This window comes from Rhinolophus sinicus, linkage group LG09, assembly GCF_036562045.2.
Source record: "Rhinolophus sinicus isolate RSC01 linkage group LG09, ASM3656204v1, whole genome shotgun sequence".
NCBI classification, from domain to species: Eukaryota; Metazoa; Chordata; class Mammalia; order Chiroptera; family Rhinolophidae; genus Rhinolophus; species Rhinolophus sinicus.
In genome coordinates this window covers 19,848,712-19,868,841 of record NC_133758.1, presented here as the reverse complement: position 1 = coordinate 19,868,841, position 20,130 = coordinate 19,848,712, and the positions used below count along the sequence as shown (strand labels likewise).

The 20,130-nt window shown below is 38.5% G+C and overlaps 1 protein-coding gene across 4 annotated transcripts in view; it reads right to left on the bottom strand.

Annotated features, from left to right (window-relative positions):
• DYM (dymeclin) overlaps window positions 1-20,130 on the bottom strand; it is a 269,770-nt gene that overhangs the window by 139,516 nt on the left and 110,124 nt on the right. For all 4 annotated transcript variants that reach the window (XM_019721433.2, XM_074340000.1, XM_019721409.2 and 1 more), the window contains exons 11-13: window positions 18,297-18,422; window positions 15,456-15,569; window positions 14,388-14,482 (exon numbers count right to left, since the gene is read on the bottom strand). In XM_019721433.2, coding sequence (XP_019576992.1) covers window positions 14,388-14,482; window positions 15,456-15,569; window positions 18,297-18,422 — 335 coding nt within the window. The remainder of the gene's footprint in view (window positions 1-14,387; window positions 14,483-15,455; window positions 15,570-18,296; window positions 18,423-20,130) is intronic.

Here is a 20,130-nt window from a genome sequence, read left to right as displayed (position 1 = left end):
ATGTTTTCTTTGGAAGTTTACAGCGCAACAGCACCATCAAGGGGAGCTTAAGCTAAAGCACCCCCCCCACCATCAAATTTCCTCCAGCCCGATCTCTAAGCCACAGCAAACACATAATCAAGTTCCAGACAGTGTGGCTGCTGTGTAAATGCCACTTCCAAACAATCTCCGAGCTCCACCTTTCACATTTAATGCTGCCCCTCAACTGCTCTTGTACAGAACTTCTGGAGCTGCCACTGTCAGTGACCAGTTGGCCAGTCACGCTGCTACAGGCTAACACAGACATTTTCTCAGCCCAAAGACAAGGCCAACATCAACCAATGAGTAACCAGCAACACGAGCATGCACAGGACAGGACTCGGCCCGTCTACTGTAAGTAAAGACACCATTACTGGAAAGTGGGCATTTCCTTCTGAACGGAAAAAAACTGAATACAGGCAGAAGTCAGGGGAGAGAACTTTGATGTCACATGTAAATTAAACAAAGGAAAGAAAAATGCAAAGAGAGCATTTAAATGAATTCAGCTGAATTTTCTATTTTGAATGGAAATCTAGATATTTATCTTAAGCCTAGAATTTTAGAATGAAAGCTGTTCATCTTCCCGCTACAATGGGTAATAATTTATGACACTTATTTCAATAGTCTTTTGACCATCTCGTGGCAGGTAGCATCCAAAGATGGTCACGAATGAACAAAGCCTCACAGCATTGATGTCTTTTTGTGTTCCTTTCCTCTTGAATCTGGGCTGGTCCTGTGTCCTGATTTTACCCAATAAAATGTGATGAAAGCGATCTTCTAGGATAGCTGAGCTAGGTCATAAAAAGCCTTACAGTTTCTGTCTCACTTGGATGTTCCCACTTGGGAGCATCCCTCTTGGGGACTTGTGACAAGATCAAGCCTCATGGGCTGATCACATGGAAAAAAATGAGGTGTTCCAGTTAACATGTCAACAAACCTCTCAGCTGACGGCTGGTATCAACTGCTAGCCATGAGACTGGGTCAGACTGAACATCCCACCCAGCTGCTGCCTGACTGCAAGCTTGTGAAAGACCTCATGTGAGTGTCACTCAGCCAAGCTATCAATCCACAGCACTGTGAGAGATCATTGTAAATTGTTGTTTTAAGCCACTCAGTTTTGGGGTGGTTTGTTACGCAGCAATAGACAACCAGAACAAATTTGTTTTATAGTCACTCCCAGGCAAGATGAGCAATAAACTTAAAAGATAATTTAGTCCATAACATTCTCATCTGACAACTTTTAAAGATAAGGACCACGAGCTCTTACAGGGAATAAATATGATTTACATATTCTGTATATCCCCTTTCTCTTCCAACCCCTGATTACTATGTTCTCAATAAATATTTATTAAATGGAAGCATGAATAATACAAACATAGCTAACTATTGATTATATTGATGGAAGGAAGCAAGGGTATAAGTAATTCAGAAATAGTAGATATTTAAAAGTATGTACAGTGAACTCTGTAATACAGACATACTCACATTCACTCTCTCTTAGAACAGTAGTTCTTAAACTTATCGCAGGGCCCCTTTAGAATCTTTAAAAAAAATTACTGGAGACCACAAAGAACTTTTTAACATGTGGATTATACCTATTAACTACAATAGAAATAAAACTGAGAAAAATCTAAAATACTTATTAATTCACTTAAACGTAATAATGAACACATTACATGTGAACATTACATAAATAACATTTAATGAAAAACAACTCCTTTCCAAAACAAAACAAAAAAATGTCTGAAGAGTAGCATTATTTTCTATTTCTACAAATCTTTTTACTCTCTGGCTTACAGAAAACAGATCCTCATTCCTGCTTCTTAAGTCAATCTTGTTTTAGAAGCATCTGAAGAAAATGCAGCCTCATAATATATGTAACTTGGAAAAGGGAAGAGCATTTTAATGCCCTTTCTGGTATTCTTCTTGATATTATGATAAAACTCAAGTGGTGTTTTCTTAAAGATAAGTTAAAATGTGGAATCAGAAACCGTAATAAAAAAACTTTGAGTCTGTTGCATTAAGACCCATTAGTCTAATTTGTACTTTCAAAGAATCTTTTCACTCATGCAGAATATTGTAACTTCATGCTTTGGTCATTTGAAAGCAATTGGTTTACTGAGTTATACAGAGCTTCCAAATACTGATACATTTCATCATAAACTATCCAAAAAATGCCACCCATTAAAATCTTCATCTATCTCATCACAAAAGTCAGTAATTATTGGGAAGCTACAAAAGTCATGGTGCCAATACAAGTTTTTTTAAATTCTAATTTTTGCTTTAAGTTCCAATTTTATCACTGACAACCATCACCAGCAGTTGTTTTCTTTGAGGTGACAGGCTCACTTTATTTTCACGAAAATGTCTGCCAAGTCTAAATCACCACAGGTTGTCACTCATTCCTTCACCTAAAAATGGTACCCATTGAAAAAAGCACAGCTCACAACTCAAGTGTACACATGCTTTTTCTCAAGACAATCACTGTAGTTTAATACGCAGGGTGTTTTATGTGAACTTCCAGGTTTACCACACAAAATATTAAGGACACTTATTAAAGGTCAAGATTTATTACAATGACTCATTTTTACTGTTTCATCAAGGACTTTCTAAATGAAAGTTTTTTTCACTGCACGTGTACAGTTGTCAAAATACAGTGACTGCTAGTACAGTTTGGTGCTACTGCCTTGATTTATACTACCAGCAGTTTTACCCCAACTTGGCTTTTATAACACCGTCAGCACAGTGAAAATGGCATATGATGTCTTCTTGTAAAAACAGCTTAAGCCCCATGGAAACTCCGTGGTCTGTGGACCACATTTACAGAAACTCTGCATTGGTGTGATCAAAGAGAGAGGGCTGGGGAAACTCCATACAGTGGATATTCCACTCATTCATAACCGAGAATTCTGAGGTTAAAGTGGTTGACATCTGTTTATCTTTTTCACTATTTAGTACCCATGGCAGGTCTGCCATAAAGAGAAGAACACTTCTAGGCTAATGTCACAACTAGATTCCAGTCTCAGCTCCTCGATACTATGAGCAATCTGACCCTGAATAAGTTTCATAGTCTCTCTGTACCTCAGTTTCCTCATCTAAGAAAAGAAAACCTACGTTATCTCATATAAGGCTATAATCACAATTAAATAAGACAGCCTCCTTATAACAAAGACTAACATTGTGTGTGACAGAGTAAGTCCTGAACTGAATTGGACTCTGAATTACTAAGAAACCAAAGTACGGCTAATACCCACATTTTGGATGATTGTAGTAACACCGATTTTATTATCTCTCTACAAGTAGAGTTTTTCTGCAAGTAGCTGAAAGGGAATTCTATACAACTGAAATCTTACCTAAGCTTTCTAAAGAAAGTTTAGGGAAGGACTGAGATCCAGACCGATAGAGAAAAGAGCTGTCTCCCTCTACAACTCGTGGAGGGACCAAGTCATAACAGATGCTCATAAAAACGTATCCATTTATATAATGCAATTTTGATAGATGAAATGAATTCAGAAATTGCTTTAAAATAATCCACAGTAGGGAGGAAAAGGTGAAGATCTCCATGAAGTCAAGTTGGTCATGAATTGATGTATTTGTTGAAGTTACATGGTGGGAACCTAGCGGTTCATTATAGTATTCTCTTTAAATATGTTTTGAGTTTTACAAATTAAAAAGAAAAAAAATGATCACTCATTTGAAAAGTTTCTAAATGACATGTAAAAGTTTATCTACTGACTCCAGTTAACTTAACAATGTACAAATTCATAGGTTCAGGAAGTCGCTTTCTGTAGTAGGTTTCCCACAACACATACCACACGCTTTCTTCACCCCTTCCAATCCCACTCCAATTGAAAACTACTAATCTAATGTGCCTCTTTAGTCAAACTGAATTTTAAAGTAATTTGAGTATTCCAATCAGCTGACAACTATAATATAAACTGAACAGTTTTCTGAGTAACAAATTAAAATTGGACTAAGGTCAGCGTGGCACATAGCTTTTGTAGCAGTTTTTATTTTAATAAATATTTTTTAATCACCTTCCTGTGAAAGCCAAGTTAGATGAAGTAAGTTTTGTGAGTTTTTCTGCAAGTAGCTGAAAGGGAATTCTATACAACTGAAATCTTACCTAAGCTTTCTAAAGAAAGTTTAGGGAAGGACTGAGAGCCAGCCCGATAGAGAAAAGAGCTGCCTCCCTTATCATCCCTAATGAGCAGGGCAACTGCTCATATTTTAAGATACAACGCATGTATCATCTCACTGATGAAGGCTTCATTGATGCTCAGGTAAGCTGTCTGCATTCTCCCTTGTCATACTCTTTTCAGCGCACTACAAACGGTGTTCAATGGATATCAGTCCACTGACTGCTAGATTAAAAGCTCTCTGAAGGCAGGGCATGAGAATATCATGTGACTCTCCAATGACTGCCAATGTTTGACACATGGCAAACATACAGAAAATACGTGATAAATGATGAAATGACCCCTAAATACCTACCCTTGTTTTTTTTGTTTTTTGTTTTTAAATCACAATCATGTTATAAAATACTTTGTGAAGAAACTCCAGTTACTGGCATTTCTCAGGTCTATTTAGAATCCCAGTGATTTACTTAAGACTGGGTAAATCTAAGTGGGAAATCTGGAATGATGAAAGGTCTTTATCTTATGTACTAAGGTACCATTCTTATGTCCACATCAGGTAGGAAACAATGACAGAGTTGTGTACATTTCTGAATCCAAGATTAATGGGTTCATGAAAGTTTATTCATAATATCAGTGTTCTCATGCTTCAATGTGATCGTCACGTCTGACTAAGGAAGGTCAGAAAACAGGTGCATTTTAGGTGGAAAAACAGCACCAACAGGAATGTCACCTCAGGTTCCTCTAGTTTTTCTCACCCCGTGGGTCTCAAACCCAGAAGGACCCTCAGTGGCTCCTATGAAAGGGTACATTTTGTCATCAGTGAATCTCTCTCCTAGGCGTTCAGAAAGGTAAGGACGACATGCCATCCTTGGGAGAACTGAAAATCTTTACGCATCTCATTCTCCATAGGACTTGACTCTCTCACATGCTTGGAAACGTTGAAAACAACTCACCCAAGGCACGGTGCAAAATGAAAATGTCTTGTACACAAATTATTTGCATGCTTTTAGTTTAAAACTTTATAAGAAGCACTTGACAATGGAAGGTAGAGCAGTGCTATGGATGAAGGACAGATGAAGGTTTAAATCCCAGCATTGTCACTGTCCAGCAAGATGACCTTAGATAAATTACTTCTGTGAGATTTAGTTTCTTTGCTATAGAATGGAAATAATACCCATATCATCAGATAACACGAATAACACTGTATAGGGTCCAATAGGTTGCATATGACAGATACGAGCTGTGCAAAAAAAAAAAAAAAAAAAAAAATGCAGTCTGCATGGCATGCTATTTCCTCCTCACCTACAGCCAGATTTTAACTGTTTTAATCCAATTAGAGCGTCAGAATTTCATCATTGCTTCAAATACCTACTAAGCCACCATGAATAAGACATGGTGGTGTCCGTATACTAACAAAGACTTCTGTCCTTTGATCATTACTAGGTGATTCTACTCTAAAGACTGTATTCTATCTCAGTGCTTTAGAAACAATAAGTCATGCCTCACAGCAAACCTAAGAGGATATTCCCATTTTGTAAATGAAGAAACTGAGGCATATAAAAATAAATGTCAAATGTTCAGGACATTCATTAATATTCGTGATGGGGAGTATTATTTACCTACCTTTACAGCAGCTACCTCTTCCCCCTTACCCTTTTCTCTTTCCTCAGGAAGCGTCCTCTCTTCCCTTGTTTGTCCCCATCCCTGGTACATCTGATTCTGCAAGGCTTTACATTGGACATGTAATCATTTAAAATCTCTTTACTTTTCTGTTTACTCCCAGTTCTCCTGTGACAACCCTTGTTTCTTTGTCTTGGTAAAGGTGCTTTTTACAAAGACCATGAAGCATGTACAATTCATCAGGGAGGAAACTCCTTTACTAAGTCACACCATTTCTCTTCTCTGGCCTTAGCATTTTATAACATATCAGGTGTCACAATTATGTTAAAAGGGGCAAGGCATGAGTGCACCCCTTTTCTCTCTTTTGTTCTGGAAAGAACACCATGCAAGGAGCTGGGAGACTCAATGTCTATGTCTGCTTCTGCAATAGTATTCACTTGGACTGGTCACATAATAACTCTAGGTTTCAGTATTTCCACATGTAAAATGCAGATTTGTCTTAGATGTTCTTTAAAGGTCCTTTCAAACCTATAATTTTGATTTGTGTTTAAGACAAAAATATTCTGGTTCTGTCAAAGCCACTCAGAAGAAAGGCTTTAAGGGCTGTGTTAACGACACTGACACCTGAGCAGGAGATTCATTGTAACACATGGACAAAGCAGAGACTAGTGAGGCCATTCAATCCTCTACTTCTTCCAAGATATATAAATCCAATGCATTAGCAAGTGAGATATAAAGCCGAGAGCAGTATCAACTAGCTACCTTAATGACACAGTGACAGGTTTTTCCAAGTGGCAAGAGAAACGCATAACTAGGTAAACACAATTCCCCAGGGGTCTCTCGTGTTGCTTGGAAGCAGAGGCATTCACAGTTTTGTGCTCTACACTGTATTTTCATGGATGTTTGCAGAGTGAACAGATGGGGAAGGCAGAGGTAGTGTGTCCCTCTAGAGCAGAGAGCGGTTTGCTATCAAATAGATTAAAGATGTCGCAATGCAAAACAAAGGCTCGGCTGGTTTGCTTAAAGCCCATGATACATGATTGGGGTTTCTTCCCTAAGCTCAGGGTTCCTCTCCTATAATGCAACCCACTGCATATGCAGATCAACTGGCCCTCATCACGTTGCCGTATGGGAATGGGGAACCACACAAGAAAACGATGATACTCTGGCCCTTACTACTGCTGTGAGGAATAAACTGTCCTTTGTCTCCAACCCAGAAATCTTGAGTCTCTACCAGGATCCACAAAACTGTGGCAAACTAAGTTAGCTTGAAGGAGAGCAACACCTCAGATCCTGCACAGCAGTCCACAGCAATGGGGCTTCATCATGCACAGCTAGCTCTGTAGAATTTGAAATAGTCTATTGGAAACATAAATGTTCGATTGGGAGCTGTCTAAATGTTCTCAATGTAATTTCTTAAGAAAGGTCTAAACTAAAAAGCAAGCCATGTCAGATTTCTTTTTTTTCTGAAAATTTTAGCTACCTTCAAAGTACCACTGGCTGTAGGAAGTGCAGGAAGCCAGATTTTTAAGGCAAAACATTCCTCCTTCCTTTCTTGGCTCCTGCTATGCCTAGATCAAACAAGGATCAGCAAAGACCAAAGGGAGGCTGGAACTTCTTTACTGCCTAGGCATTCAACAAGAACAAGTTAATTCTCTTTTAAAAAATAAATCATGCAAGTTTAATAGAAGTACTTACACTGCAAAGCCAGTTTAAAAGTACTGACACTGCAAAACCATTGCTCACACCTCCTACCAATCTAAAATAAAACATGTGATTATTAAAAACACTTGATTTATATTCAATGACCTGTCTTCATTTAGAGAAATGTTTGGGAAATATAGGCAAACTGATGATCCTTTGGCAAGGAATCAGAATCTACATAGGAATAGTAATAGAGAAATTTTTTTTTTTTTGATAGGGACGTTATCCAGACTTATTTTTAGATTACAATTATTTCAAAAATGTTATAATACTATAATAGAGAAAATACAGCTACAAAAGACTGTATAAGCCATTATGAGTATTTACTCTTGCAACACTCACATGAAGCAGGTATCATAAATCACTTTAGAGACGGAAAACAGAAATTAAGTAACTTACCAAGATTTTGGAAACAGAACTAAACTATTTATTTATTATAACTCTTAATGTCAGATAATCCCTTTCCTAAAGAAACAATTTCCTGACTACAATATTAGATAATAATATAAGGTTCAAATTAAATTAAAGTTTTAAAAAGTAAAAGCAACATGAGTATAACAATTTCTAGATACAATGAATTACATTAGTCCCAAATTCAAATGTAAAAAATCTCAAAGAGGACTTCACAGTGGTAGGCATATAGCAAAAGCTCAGTAAGTATTCATTGAATTAAAAAAAACACACACACAAAAAAAACCCCATAAAACTAACGTCCAGCATTAGATGTAAGACAAATAGTTTCAAGCTAAAAGATACACAGTTTGTCCTGCTTTCTGTGTTCATTTTCCAGGAAAATGTCCATACACTATGTACTGCAATTCCTGAACACATCCATACGTTTGTCAACTAGCCAGTATGAGAAGCGAAAAAAGACCTTTCAGACTTTGCTACTATAACTTTAGGTATTTGGCTGTATTGGAAGGAAGTTGAAATGAGGGGTGGGGGACAATCAAAAAGGACTTGGCTATCCTAGATTACAGAGAACCATCTGTTTCAGAAAATCCTCAGGAGTTAGGACCCATAGACCCACGGCAGATGAATTACTCTCGGAAACAATGCTCTGCCAGTCTTGCGAGGACAGTGCAGTGGAATGAACACGGGCTCTTCACATGCACAAGCTGGGAGAGCCACTTACTGGCTGTGTAACTCCAGCTCTCTAATGTATAAACATCCAGACTTTTACCAGTTTTAAATGTAACAGAAAAGAAGGTGATAGGTATGAATGTATCATTAAATGAACCATATTTTTAACATAAGAAAGTATTCCTCAAATAGCATAGCCAAGAGAAATAACCAGGTATGTTACTATAGTATATATTTGAATATTTCAGGTTGTGTAACATAAACTTATCCCAACAACAAACAGGCAATTTTGCTTCTTAATATTCTCTTGTATGTTTTCAGTTCAGTACATTATTTGGTCCAGGAAAAAACTCAATCCATGAAACTTATTTCAGCGGGACAGAAGTGAGGCAGCCTGAGGTGGTAGGCTAATACTACTGGAAAGTATTATTGAAAACAAATTGTCTTTCTTTCTTTGATTCCATGGGCCATTCTAAAAGACATTAGTCTAAAAAATTTTATTCTCGAGAAGTTTGAAAAACCAGAACGTTTTCAATAACATCTTCATTATTATCAACTTCACTAGCTCAGAGAAGCAGCAGGTACCTGCAAAATGTGGCCAGAGACGAATCAACTTCTGTGAAGTCTCAGAATGGTGGGTGCCAGAACTAAGCTTCAAATCCCAGATGCCAGTCAATCGTCTAAGAATAAGTCACTAGGTATTTATTAGAAGTCTACGGTGTGCCTACTGGGAGCTACTCTCTGTAAAGGAATGCAAAGAAATCTAAGACAAGTCTTTTACCTCCAGTAATTACTACTTTGCTTAAACAACAAGACTTGCAACTTCAGGCCAGGCCAGTGTGTCACAAGGTCAAGACTCTGAAGTTCTCTCTGTCCCACACTCACCTGAGAGAAACCAGGCCACCACAGCCATATTGGCTAACACGTGACTTTCTCCTTTCCTGGCCTTTCCTCCCTGCTCCTGCCCTAGGAACTAGCCCTGGGCCAGAATTGACAGAGACCCAGGGGCTGCTACAAAGAGATGAACAGGGCCAGTTGGGTTGTTCCTCTTTTTAAAGTGAATACGGAAATATGATACAACTGTGCTAAAGCAGCTGGGTCTAAAGTAAAAAGGCCTAGGAGTTAGCTGTGGGGGTGACCGGGGGGTGGGTGGGAGCAGGGGCCTGACCACTGCAGATTCAAGATAGAACAGGACAGAAAGGTGGGAAGCTGATGGGAAAAGCCCCACAGAGAGGTGATACCAGGAAGTGTCTCGACTTTCCTCTAGTTCTAGACCACACTTATCCAGATGGGACTGTCGCTGTGAGCAGCGGGTATGTGCCAAGGAGGAATGGAAGACTAAGAGCACAGGGAGGGCAGGGCCCACCCAGAGCATGTCCCTGTGGGCAGAGTCCCTCTGCCTTCGCACTACTGGCATGTTGGGCGGGATAATTCTTCGTTGTCCTGTGCATTATAGGCCACTTAGCAACGTCCCTGGCCTCTACCCACTACGTATCAGTAGCAACTTCCTCCCTTGTGGCAGCAACAACAAAAAACCAAAAACCCTTCCTCTAGACCTTGCTAAATGTCCTCTGGGGAATCATCCACAGTGGAGAGCCACTGCTCCAAGGAGGTTGAATTTTAACCTGCTAGCAAAGGGAAGCTGTTTAATGATTTTAAGCATAGGGAGCAATATGATCAGATATACGAGTGCTTTTCAAAAGGGTGCAGCAATGTACAGGTTGACAGTGGAGGGGCAAACAGGGAGGCACAACGGCCAGGCAGACCAATGACACAGTTTTGGTGACCATCGTGAACATGGGCACCAACACAGCCATAGTAGGGACAGAAAAGAGGGTCTGAATGCAAGTGACAATGGTGCGTTAGACAGAATTCCTGTGCCCAATCGGATACAGCATTTGAGGGAATGGAAGAAATGGTTAGAATTACTTGTAGGTTTCTGGCTTGGCAATTTAGGTGGCTGTCGGGAGAACCATTACCTAGTACGGGGAACACAAAAGGAAGAATAGGTTTAAAAATGGGTACAGTCTTAAAAAGAATAAAAGTTTGAGGTAAGTGTAGGATATCCAGGCAGCGAGGTTAGGAGTTAGGGTTCAGCTAGTCAGTGTTTATACAGGACACAGTATGTGCCAGGCTCTTTACCAGTATTAACTCACTGAATCTTCACCTTACCCATTGAGATAAGACAGCAACTACTGTCGCCCTACCTCACGGATGGGGAAACTGTACATAGAGAAGTTAAGTAACTTCTCTAAGGATCCACAGCTAGTAAGTTTGGGAGCTGGCATTGCAAACTCAGCGTCTGTGATCTTAGCCGCTACACCGTACTGCCTATCTCTGGAAAAAAGAGAAAGATCAGGAGCATCAATGTAGATTTGGATGGTTTCCCATATACAAGTGCATAGTAGGGGACGTCACAGGCATACATGTGAACTCCTAGGGAAGATGAGCAGAGAAGAAAAAAACACTCTAGGATGAACTACTGGAGAAAGTATCTGTTAAGCCCAAGGTGAAGGAGGAGCCAGAGGAAGGAGCTGGAACGGGGGATGACACAGGAGGCAAGAACGGGAGTCTTAAGGGCAGGAAGTAATGATCTCCTTGCAACTTGCACAGTCTCTTGCATGGAATGTACTTTTAATAAATATTTTTAATTGAATTAATGACCCTGTAATCCCAAATAATATCACATATCCATGCTTCTAGCCTATTCAAAGTTTTTATAATTGAGCAAAACCCAGATCATGTTTGTGACTTTTCTAAAATACTAGAATACCAAGAGCCCATGGAAGACACATCGTCACTAGATATGAAATAGCTTAGACACCCTATGAAATCATTCCTTACATTTATGTCCAGCTAAGAAGGTTTTCAAAAGCTTTATTCACATCCTACTTTCACAGCAATGAAACATGTTACTCTGTTTTGCATTTTACTGGAGATCACATGACATATTGGCTCTTCAAAGTTTTGCAACTGATGGATACAAAATTGTGTAGTCTCTTCCCGAAAAGTGGATTTAGAAAATGTGTATATGAAAGCTGATTACTTCTCACTTGAAGGAGTTACTAGAGCATCTGGTGACTCTTGAGTTGCACTGCTATAACAAATCTCCTGTGTTTGTTACACATTCCTTACCATGCTTTACAATTCTATATCCTAAACACAAACATTTAGCAGAAAATGAGTTTCCTCAAGATACAAAAAAGCTGGGCCCCATTTCTAATTTGAGACAAGTGTTTTCTAAGGGAATAAATCTTGAGTTCTAGGCCCAAATTCGAAATGCTTTCCAAACTTTAATGTGTGTACAAACCATTTGGGGATCTTATTAAAATGAAGATTCTGATTCAGTGGGTCTGAAGCTGGGACGATAGTGTGCATTTCTAACAAGCTCCCTCCTGGATGACACACTGGCTGCTCCACTATGGCCCCTGGACCAGAAGTTCTCGCCTCATTTGGGAACTTGTTAGAACTGCACACCCCTCAGTATGACAAACAGAGCACACTAATATCATCTGCTGAAATTGATGACTCTCGAGATTTACATGAGATTGTTTCCTTTAAAATCCATTTATGACTCACTCATTCACATTTTCTTTTTTTGTTATTATTGAAGATCAAATCGTCTTTCCTCTCTATTGCTTTCATTATCCTAAACTGTGGCTCTGGTAATGAAGCCCCTCCACAAGAAGGCCCCACCAGGTTCTTTAAGGTTTGTCTCCTGTAATCCCTGTACACGCAAGTCCACACATGCCAACTGAGTGAGACTGGTTGTTTTCTAAATATAAACCATGCTCTCTCACCACAGCCCCTCTTGTTTTGTTTTGGTTGATGCTTTCCCCTATCAGGCCAGTCTCCAGTCTCTCTACTCACCTTGCCTAATTTCTCAATGAGATGTGATCTCACTATTCTCTGAACCAACCACTCACCCTCACCATTGGAGCTTTCCTTATATTCCAACATTTACTGCATTCTGCTGCATAGAATATATGTTGGTCCTTGTCTTATCTTGGCTACTGAGGGCAGGAATTTTTATAACTAATTTTGACATTCCCTGCTTAACACAGTTCCTCACATAATGCAAAATAAAACTCCATTAAAATTAAGTAAAGCACTACTCTTTACTGATGATAAGCCTGATCTAAATATCCCCTAATCACAACTCTAAATTATGTTTCTTTTTTCTCCAAATATGATTATTTTCTATTTTAGTCATCACATAATAGAAAGCTTGGCATGGTACTTTATTTGCATTTTTTTTTCTAACTCTTACATCTAGAAAAGCATGGTGACAAAGTTTCTAATTTTTAGAAACTAAAGGCTCTTCAGAACACCTGGAAGAATCTGGGATATGAGGAGACACTACGGTTACTTTAAATTATGAAGTTAGTGTTAGTCCAGAGTCAGTCAACTGGATAATCTCTCTAGTACAAACTGCCAAAACACTCCAATATAATGTATTAAGACCAGAGGTCTGGTCCTAGTACATTTCATTGGATTATTTTAGTTTAATTTAGCACAAACTATCCTCTGCTACATTCTGAGGATGAATAAACGAAGATCATAAGTTAATTCTGAGTGATTGCAAAAAATAAGCCCTGGTCAATAAACATCTCTAACTAATGAACAGAAAGTAAGATTAGAGTTTAAAGTAATATGGAGTTGTGATCACCACCAATGACAACACAAAAACTAAACGTCAAAACTGCATTGCCCAAAAAGCAAGAATTAAAGGAAACAATCTGACTTCGCTGACTTACGTAACAAACGTCCTACTTGAAAGCCACCAGGTACAATACTGAGCATCCTACCTGAAGATCCCAACGTGCCTACATAAGTTAAAAATCCCTGCAAAAGATATTCATTCACCATTAGTTAATCAGCTTTCTTACCCTTCAAGACCATGTCTTTGGCAAAGGGTGAGGAAGACAGAGGGGTTTCTGGTGATATTGTGGCAGGCAGAAAAATGGCTTCTCCCTTAAAATGTCCACGTCTCAATCCTCTGAACCTGTGACTACGTTACCTTACACGGCAAAGGGACTTTCAGTTTTGATTCAGTTAAGGACCTTGATCCTTCAGTTAAGGACCAAGAGATTATGCTGGACTATTTGGGTAGGGCCAGGGCAATCACAGGATTCTCAAAATGGAAGAGGGAACCAGAAGAGGAGGTCAGAGTGATGAGATGTGAGGGGGACTCAACAACCTACTGTTGCTGATTTTGAAAATGGAGGAAGAAGCCAGGAGCCAAGGAATGCAGGCAGCTCCTAGCAACTGGAAGTCAAGGAAACAGATAGATTCTCTAGAGACTCCAGAAAGGCATGCAGCCCTGCTGACATCTTGATTTTAGTGAGACCTGTGTAGAATGTCTGACCTACAGAATTATATAGTAAATTTCTGTTGTTTTAAGTCATTAATTAGTGGCAACAATAGGAAACTAATATGGTGAACTGCTATAGAAAGAATTCTCTAAAACAGCTAACACCTCAAAAGGGTGGTGTGATGCTCTATAAAATGCTCAGCAAATGTATTAAGATTTAGTTTGCATTACTAAAAATTATCCCTGCTCCTCTGTAAAAAGCTAACATGCAAAGCTTAAAATTAGATTTATGAAAAGATTGAAAGTAAATACAATTAACTTTGATTGAAAAGTTAGGTTAGAAAAAAAGGAGAACAAGGTGCTTTCAACCCAACAAGAAGGTGATAAAAATTAAGTAGGAAAATTGGATATTCCTTGCAGATCACATTTAAAAAGGGACCACCACAGTATCCTTTTCAATAGTCAGCCAGAAGGCAAAAATCAGGATTTCTTGGGAAGCTCATATTTACCTGATGATCCTCTGGGCAGCATACTGATGGAGAGAACGAAACTGTGCCGACATATTTGCCAAAGCTGCCAAACAATTTGTGTGAAGGTACTTGTCCTGCCAGAAAAGAGCAAGTTGAAAACATTCATCAAGTCTTCTCTACATGTTAAGCAAGGTTAATTAGAAGCAAATGTGAACTCAATTATCATTGATTTTTGAAAGTTCGGGCCCACAATCCCTTTTCTCTAATTCCAAAATCGATAAAGCACTGAAAGTTCAAAGATTTTTTCACCACTCATTTGGAAGCAACATCTGGCACAAAAGAGGATGATGCTATTTATGGTCTTCATTAGCCCTACCCTGGTGAGGACTGAACTATTTCACTGCAGAAATATTAATGTTTAATTACAGTGTGCTGCTCCAGAACCTAACGGTTACGTATAGTGTAAGCATCTGCACTGTAATTATCTTTCTAAAATCAAAACATTCTCCATTCTAAAACACATCTGGCTCCGAGAGTTTCAGATAAAAGACTGTGGACATGTATGTATGTTAGCCCCACAGAGGGGAATAACTGAAAACAGCTCAGGAAACTGGACCATTTCTCTGAGCTATGAATTCTCTATACTGGTTCTCTATTGCCCGGAACTGAAATTTGCTCCCAGGTACTACAAATATAATCCAGTCAAAATTTCCCTTTTACTCTTTAAAGTATTCTCTTTCTTCTTTTCTTTCACAACTAAATTCATATTTTCTTGTGCTCATATATTCTTAGTTTGTTGTTGCTGCTTTTAAAAGGTAAATCAGTTTTATTGGTCTAGCAAAGACTTAGAACATCTTATCTAAATGTGCTCCACTGATGGTTTTCTATTCCATGTAAAATATCTTTAATCACAAATCTATGAAATGTTAAGAAACAGACACTGTGTACACTACCTCGGGATCATGTAATGCAACGTCTATATGCTGATCTGTACTTTTCCACTATTATTTCATGAGAAGTCACACTCTAAATAATGAGATTGCTTTAAACTATAGTCTTAACTGTACTAGATGCATAAAGATAGACAAATAGCTGTGGAATACTTACTCTTGTCCGTGTCATATTATATTGAATGGTTCTTATTACGACCAATATCAGGAGACTCCCCAGTGAAATTTCAGTTAAAACCCGTTCTGAATACCAAGTAATATTTTTTAATATCTGTAATGGGGAAGAAAAGTTGAAGTAAATATGAATGATTTAGGGAAAAAAGGCCTGTCCGTGTCTATAATGTCTAGCCATGGCTCTGCTCCTAAGGTAAATTAAATAGCACAGAAAAGTGAATTGTGAGACTTTCAGTTCAAGATAGCCCAACTGTGACTGATGTGTTTACTTGTCCTTCCTTCTTAAATATGAAAGAAAGAAACTTAATAAAAAGCGTCTGGACAGACAACAGAGGAGGCTATCATTAGTAGACAAAAAGGAGATACATCTGAAAGAGGTACGGCAGATAAGACAAGACTGACAACAATCAGCCTTCAGCAGTTTGAAAGTAACAATAAGAAAACAAAGCAATCTCCTGAAAAGGAGAGCTGCCCCAACAACCACAGAAAACCTCTGCGCTTGTGTTCAGGAGCAGCCAAGAACACAAAGTAAAGATCTTCAAGAAGAGGCCCGCCCGTCTGCTACTCTGGGGCTCACCACTGGGGCTTGGGGAACAAGAACTATTTTCTAAGTTAAGTTGTCACAGTTCCACAGATTTGTAACATGGGTATGAGAGGGGTGAGAGAGAGGGAGAGAAATTGGGCAGTGCAGTGCTGCAGCCAGCTCCAGGCTGCCACAATGAAGGGGGTCAAGTATAGAGAAGCCAACAGGCTTGGAGTAGAACTCCCCTCAGGTTCTCTACCATTTAGGTCACTCCCACTTCCTTTCTCCATTACCCAGGGAGTCAATGTGCCTCATTCTTCTCTCTCCATGCATGAAAATGAAAAGCCTTCTGGGCAGATTCCTGCCTTCTCCACAAAGACAGGCTCCAAGCAGAGCACAGAACTCCATCACTCTCAACTGCTGAGGGGGTGGGTGTCTTGAAAGGGAGGTCCCACCTCCTTTCAAAACAAATGAATCTAGACTTTTATTTATAAAAAAGCTGGGAAGCAAGTAGAGGAATTTACTCATCTGAAAGAGCTATGTGCTACATGTAATCAAGCCTCTGTTCTAAATTCTAACATATATGAAATACAGGATAAAAGTACACGTTAAATAACACGGTGGTATAATCAGCCAAAGACAAATGTAGGAAATTCTACTAAACAAATAACCCAGTTTCTACAACAAATAAATGGTGCAAAAAGGTGGGAGAGGGAGAAACTGTTACAGATTAAAAGGAATCTTAAGAACGAACTGCAATAAGTGAACTTTGGAAACTGAGTCAACCCAACCAAATTAAAAAAGACATTTTAAAGATAACTGGAGAAAATGAATTGAGTATTAGTAGGTATTAAAAATTTTCTGTTGATTTTGTTGGATTAATAATGGTATTATGGTTATGTATATTTTAAATTTCATAATTGTTAGTGACATACTGAACTATTTACAAATGGTATTACCTGTATATACATAATCAATGGAATAACACATAATCAACTTTTTTGTGTCTTCCTCCTAAATATGCACAGATAAGCAAGGATCACCAGATATTTGAGGAAAGCCTCCAATGTGGACTAAAGCAGGAGTCAAAGAAGAAAGTGGAACTGAGAAATTTGCCATCTGTTTTAATAGATTTAGAGGGGATGCTTGGCTCTGCTGAAGCATTGGGAGTTGCTTTAGTGATTCGTACATGAATAAACAACGGCAAAGATGTGCTATGGAAAGATGACAACATGTACAAGAAAGGAAGTGCCCTTATCATGCACTCCATCTGAACACAGAATAACAGCTGACATAATCCTAATAATGTAAAAGCTGAGTTAACCAAAAACGATAAAAAAGATGGAAGGTGGAAAGAATCTATGTGCTGGAAAGGGGGCTGGAAATTCAGAGAGAACACAAGATATGCAGGAAGGAGAGCTAATGATTCATCTTCCATCTTCCACTTAGAATATCTAAACCTGAAAAATCAAGAAATCACAATATAAGCATTTGCACCATCGACGAGTTGAAAGCTGGAATTAGGAATAGAGTAGACACAGGGTCTGCTATTTTTCATTAAAACCTAGTACTTCTGTACAAACTGCCAGTTATAAAAAATGGTCATGGGGATGTAAAGTAAAGCACAGGGAATATAGTCAATAATATTATAATAACTATGTATGGTGCCAGATGAGTTCTAAACTTACTGTGGTGACCACTTCGTAAGGTATATAAACGTCTAATCACTATGTTATTCACCTGAAACTAACAGAATATTGTAAAAAAAACAAAACACCTAGTACTTGTACATAAGTTTTAAACTATGCACTTATATTACTTGGACACAAAGAAAATACCAAACAGGAAGATAAAATCAGTTTGGTAATGGAACTTACCAACAGAACTAAAATTTAAAGTGTTACACTCATTTTTTAAACATAAAACAATTGATTTTTCTTCTTCCCTTTGTTCCCTATTCTTTCACAATTCTGTATACAAGGAGTAAACCTGTTGGACAATTTCTGCCTCAACTAAAAAGCGGAAATGAAATGCAGAAGAAAAACGAACCCAGTAGCAGCAAAAACATGTGCCTCAAATACTAAAGAAACCATTCTGAGAGAGTTCTTAATAGTGGTTAATAGTCATTCAGGAAAAAATCACCACTTCATAAATCTGAAGACACCATTTTGAATTTAGGTTCTTGTGCAAACAACTACCAGAAGGAAAAGAAGGAAGAAATGCTAAGGCCACAGTAAGTCTTCCTGAGGGACATGTCTATTCTGTACCTGTGTAACTCTAATCGAAGTAATAGGAACTTACCACTTCGTGAATGGATCTATTGAAGCCATCGTCTTCTGTAAGGATCAACAATATTATAAGGGCCATATACACATGGTGTGAATTTCTTTCTTCAACATGATACAGAATCTCTAGAATTGGTAAAACCTAGGGAATATAAATTTTAATTTACTACTTCTACTACTTTATTATAAGACCAATGTCTTAATCTTTTATACTTTTATTATCTACCTTTTGCTTTAACTTCATAGTTACAAAGCTCTTTAGAGAAAAACAACACACACACCAGCCTCGGACTGAAAGTGTTTCCCCCATATGTACAGCGAAGCTACCAGTAGAGGAAATCATCACCCTATGTGAAAGTCTGCTGCTACATAAAGGTTGGGTTTGCAGGGACCATGTCGGCTCCCGGTCAACACACTTGACACTGAATAGAGGCAGGTCTGCCTCCAGCCTGACACGTACTTACACACAACCAAGTATTCTTAGAAACACTGTAATGCGTCAGATGTTACCTTCTTAATAGCAAAAACTATAGAATAAAAGAATTGTTAATAACAACAAAATCAGATCAGCACAGCAAATTTCCTACCCATATTTTCTAATCATAGCCTCAACAAATATTTATTATACAGAGAAGAAGGACAAAAGGTCAGAGAGAGAAATAAGTTAAGACATTAAAGTAATCTATGCAAGAAAATTTAAAACCAAACAAACAACTCCCCCATCCACCCTCCCACATAAAAACAAAAACTTTTAACTTTTCATTGGTGCATATCATCATATACAGACAACCGCTTCCTGCATCATCTCTATACCAGCATTTTACCGTGGAAGGGACAGGTGATGTCACAGGCTTCCTGCTTACTGCTATCATTTCCCTTAGGACACATCATGCTCAGAATTGTCTCTGTGCTTATATTCACCCATCATTAAACAAGCCTTCTCTTTACAAGTTTTTACTTACATAAGCTGTACATTGTTACACTCAATTTTGCTATTTAAGCCAATGTTTTCCAAATATAGCTGGGAAGGAAGCAAAATTCTTTCATCACATTTTTTGGTTCTATCTATCAATTTGACATGGAATATGCTCTTCAAATGAATTCTCATATCCTGTATTATAATACTCAGTATTTTACACAGTATGTTTAACACTGAATAAAATGGCTACCAAATACCTCGTGAATCCTGCTATCAACCTGTAAAAAATGATGCCAAGGGGACATTTCTTTTGCGGCCAGCAAGCACCCGGCTACTTCAGGGATATTTACAATTTTATTAATAGCCCATAGTTATCTATATATTATGTATTTCAACTATAATAATAAAAGCACTGATGTTTACACATTAGTTGTAATGAAGTTGCCATAGGAGTTTTTAATCTATGAGCAAAAATTGGGAACCCATTTCAGTCACGTAGTGAAGAATCGTGTACATTTAAGTGATGTCTGGCAATGGTACCTTAAAATAACTTATAACACTCCAGGAACTGAGTTCAGGCAGCCCTAAAATCTAAGCCTGTCAGAGGGACGGGACGCCTCAAAAACTGAGCTGAAAAAACACCTATTCTTTTAGCCATTCTCATCAGGAACATGCTGTAATTGTGACTAGTTGCATGACCTGGTGGGCAGGCAGTTAGCAGCTGGAAGGAACCGAGAGGTTATAAATAGCTTCTTGAGAATGGCAGAGGGTACACCGTAGAGAACTTGATTAGGCTGCATCACGGGCAGTAGGTGGCTGTTAAAGACTTAAAGGACAGGGAAGCTTGTCATGCTGCTGTCTTCTCTCGTTCTGTGACGCCATCTCCGTGTACTCTGGTTCCTACACTGTAAAACTCCTACCTTTGCCTGCG